General features: G+C 40.5%; 1 protein-coding gene across 1 annotated transcript; it reads right to left on the bottom strand.

Annotated features, from left to right (window-relative positions):
- Positions 1-2,858: 2,858 nt before the first annotated feature.
- Positions 2,859-3,800, bottom strand: LOC144768896 (olfactory receptor 5J3-like). Its single transcript, XM_078652913.1, has one exon. The coding sequence runs from the start codon at positions 3,798-3,800 to the stop codon at positions 2,859-2,861; it is 942 nt and encodes a 313-aa protein (XP_078509039.1).
- Between the last annotated feature and the right edge of the window lie 299 nt (positions 3,801-4,099).

Below are 4,099 nucleotides of genomic sequence, written 5' to 3'. Positions count from 1 at the left end.
GATTTTTTTTGTTGTAGCTACTAGTGGGAAAATTACCCCTAGTGGGAAAATTACCCCGGCCGAAGGCAGTGGGAAATTTGCGCACTTGCTGCCTTTCTTGGCTGGGGTTATCAATTATTGTTCAATTCCATATTCTGATTCAAAGTCAAGGCCCTTAATCAAGCCTTTTTGTTGTAACTACTTCCCCGGCTGAAGGCAGTGGGTAATTTTCACACTTTCAGCCTTTCTTATTTTTTACGTTATTCATCTTACACTCAATCATCAGATCATCCACACGTGAATAAACCTACTTGCGGCCTTTCTTGGCTATGGTTATCAACTATTCTTCTATTTCATATTCCTATTCAAAGTGCAAGCCCTTTATCGAGCCTTTTTGTTGTAACAACTGGCACCCAGATTCCTACTGGACTGGAACAAAGAACGAAGAAGGTCTGCCCTGGCAATGACTGCACTTGCTGATCGTGGTGGCTGGTAAAGGAGAAGGGACTCTGTGTCAGCTTTTCCCTGCTCAATTTGAAGTTATCGCCGGAGTTCAGCAGAAACAAGAGACTCCAAGGGTCAGGTGGCTCAGTACATGGCCAAAAAAGTTGAAGAACCTGGCTGGGGCAAGTGAGTAGCTTGCATTATTCACACCATCATTAAATGCCACCATGCAGCACCAGAGACCAAAATCCAATGATTATTCAGGTTGACTAAAATGACATATTTACTGTACCTTGTCAAATCTATATCTCCAGAACCCTCTGATAGATCTTTTTTGTTGCACTGGTTACACATGCATAAAAATACAGTCTGTTCCAATAAATTAGTATTGTTTTCTTTAGTTTTTATGCTCTTTTAAAGCTTTAACAAGTATTTCTTTTTGCAGGCCGTGCTCCCCAGAGTCAGAGCTACCCTTGATGGAGCTCGAGAGTTTGACAAACAAAATCTACTGGTCCTAAGACGGTTGGTAAGCATATTACAAAGTGAGGCCCCACAACCACACCATAAAATACACCTCATTTCTGCACAATAAATTTTATGTAGATATGTCAGGCGGGTGCCTAAAAATAAAGAAGGTCCCAAGTGATATTTCCCATTCGTCATTGAAGAAAAAATGGCTAAACAGAATTTTACTAAAGCAGGTGCCTTTCCTGGGCTTAGTGTACGTCCGTTTTATTTTTTAATGGAAATTACAATTTAAAAAGTGTTCCAGTGTGGGAATAAGGAGGTTATATTTTTTAGATTTCTAACTGGATCTTCTTTGAATTCCCAAGATCACAGAAGATTTGCAGAACGTATTAGAAAAATAGACCTGGCCAGTTTGGTCAACCACATGTACACGGCTGAAGGCTGTGACAGCCGAAGTTGGCCTCCCACAGAGGTTTGTGTGCAGAGAAATGGCAAGATGGGTGACCTTGTGACTAGCACCCAATGAGCAATGAGAGTGTTCATGCACAGTAGGGGATGGCTGCCCAATAAGAGTCTGAGGCAGGGCTTAGCCGAAGCCACATCCTCTGGCCAACCCCCACTGCTCATTGCTAAAGGTAATGTGGTGCGGTTGTTGGCTGTCCGCACAGCTAAAGATTGTGTGCAGCAGGTGTTAGCAGCATGCTGAGAGTTGGGCCCAGGCCCAGTCATAGGCTGTATGCAATGGATGATGGCTGCCCAAAGATTGCTGGGCACAGGGCCTGACCGCCTATAGTCAAACCTTACTGCCCATGGCTTAAGGCAATACTCTGTGGGTGTTGGCTCTTACTAAGGTTGGGCACAGGGCTTGGTCTTCTCAAACCTTGTGCTAGTCACAAAAATACACAGCAGGCAATACAGTCCATCTAGTCATACATATTCTTGGGTTATGCTACAGTACACCCATGATTGTGACTCTGACCTCCTCTCTCAAAATGTTTCCTCTCAATCAAAAGATAGATAGTCTAGGGTCTTACATGGAAAGCTCTGTTGCTGACACAAGCCATGGATTTTGCAAAGTCCCTGAGTATGCTACAACCAAGGGTTTGTTACAACCTACTAATGCCCTTTCATGAGCCATAAATATCTTCACAAAGGCATTTTTTAAATCATTTCTAAATCAGAATTTGGAGAGGGCATGCTAGATGCTCACCTTTAATGAGACTGGGAAAGTGGGAATGTGTACCCAATGTTTGTGACTAATATTATGATTGTAAACTATTGATCAGTAACTAACACTGAGTTTGACAGATAATTAATGATCATGGAGGACGTTTTTCCTTTGAAAGAGGTGTCCCTTTGGGAATCATGTCGGGCAACTTTGAGGGTAGCATGCAGTGAAGGCACCTGTCCCTTTAAGTCATTTTGTGATGCCCTTGCAAATTGATGATTTCTAATGCAACCTATTGTAGTACATAGATCACATGGCAAATAAAATCATGATTCACAAACCAGTCAGTGGCAAGTTTTCAGATCCTTAGAATGTGAATTGGTCTAGGAAAAAAGCCCATAGTTCTTTAAGTACACTTCTTGTAGGAATAATAACGGAGCAAAACTGCCTTCAATCGATTCCAATGTCCATGATATATAATTGTGTTAATTATCAACATGTCTGCATTTTCTATTTACCATAAAGTCTATATGGAGGTCTATTCAGTAATGTTTTGCAACATCATACACAGAGTAAAGGTTCAAATACTTTTAGCATAGACAGTTCCATGAACTGTATTAAGATATGGACAGATCAACATAGACACATGCACATTTCTGCCCATAACTGATAAGCATTTTAATCCCACATTTGCTAACTTTTTAACATATGTTTGGAGCTACATCCATAAATTAAAACTCAATATTACTTCTACAGTATTAATTTATGAACATGTGCATTTCCTTTCAAGTACATGTTGTCAGGAAGACATTCTCTTCCTTACTTTTTTCAGGGCCTCCTTGACTTCCTTGTTTCTCAGGCTGTAGATCAGTGGGTTCAGCATTGGAATAATAATTGTGTAAAACACTGAGGCTACACGATCCTGTTCCATGGAATACTTTGAGCTGGGTCTAACATACATAAATACAAGTGTTCCAAAAAATAAGGTGACACAGATGAAGTGGGAGGAACATGTAGAAAAAGCCCTCCATCTGCCTTTTGAGGAATTAATTTTTAGAATGGCATAAGCAATGCAGAGATAAGAAATTATAATGAAGACTAGAGAACCTACTATGAGACCGCCAGCAACAAAGACCAACATTACCACATTAAATGAGGTGTCAGAGCAAGAGAGCTTTAGCAGAGGTGGAATATCACAAAAGTAGTGGGTGACCCTATTTGAGCTGCAGAAGGACAAGCTAGCAGTACAAAGTGTGTGAATCAGGGAGTTAATGGATGCTACCAGGTAAACTCCAACTACAAGGTACATACAAGTTGCCTTTGTCATAATTGCTGCATAAAGTAATGGATTGCATATAGCCACATACCGATCATATGCCATTAGGGCCAACAGGAAAACCTCAGAACTCCCCATGGTGACAAAGAAAAACATCTGTGCTATGCATCCCGAATGTGAAATTGTTTTCTTCATTGCAAGAAAATTCACCAGCATATTGGGGGTCACAACAGAGGAGTAACAGAGGTCTACAAATGACAGGTTACAGAGAAGGATGTACATGGGAATGTGAAGATGAGGTGACACACTGATCAGGGTCATGATACTGATATTTCCTACTAAGGTGATTATATAGACTATTAAGAAGAACCAGAAAAGTGAGTCTTGCAGTTCTGGGTCCTCTGAGAGACCCAGGAGAATGAATTCTGTAACCGAGGTAACCGAGGTCTTGTTTTCTTCATTCATTTATTCATTTATTGGTTAAGTGCATTACATTGGAAGAGCAATAGAAATTGAAATGGCAGCAGAGTCGTTGTCAGTGGTGGTTCACAGGACGCATTTCAGGTACTGAAATAGAAGGAGAAATATAAGCCAATGAATGTTGCACTTTCATTACTGGCCCTATATATCACAAGGTAAAGAAACACAGTATGTAGCCATGTTAATTGGAGCTCATAAAGTCTGGCTGAGTATATTCATGAAATCAGCAGTCCCATGAAGATTGCTTAAATGTTCATTATTATTCATAAGTAACAAGTATAATG

Source organism: Lissotriton helveticus, chromosome 1_1 (assembly GCF_964261635.1).
Source record: "Lissotriton helveticus chromosome 1_1, aLisHel1.1, whole genome shotgun sequence".
Classification (NCBI taxonomy): domain Eukaryota; kingdom Metazoa; phylum Chordata; class Amphibia; order Caudata; family Salamandridae; genus Lissotriton; species Lissotriton helveticus.
The sequence above is the reverse complement of the archived record's forward strand: the minus strand, read 5'-3'. Positions and strand labels throughout refer to the sequence as shown.

What these genes read in the sequence shown, in the direction of transcription:
- LOC144768896 (XM_078652913.1), bottom strand. Translation starts at nt 3,800, where the DNA reads ATGAATGAAGAAAACAAGACCTCGGTTACCTCGGTTACAGAATTCATT.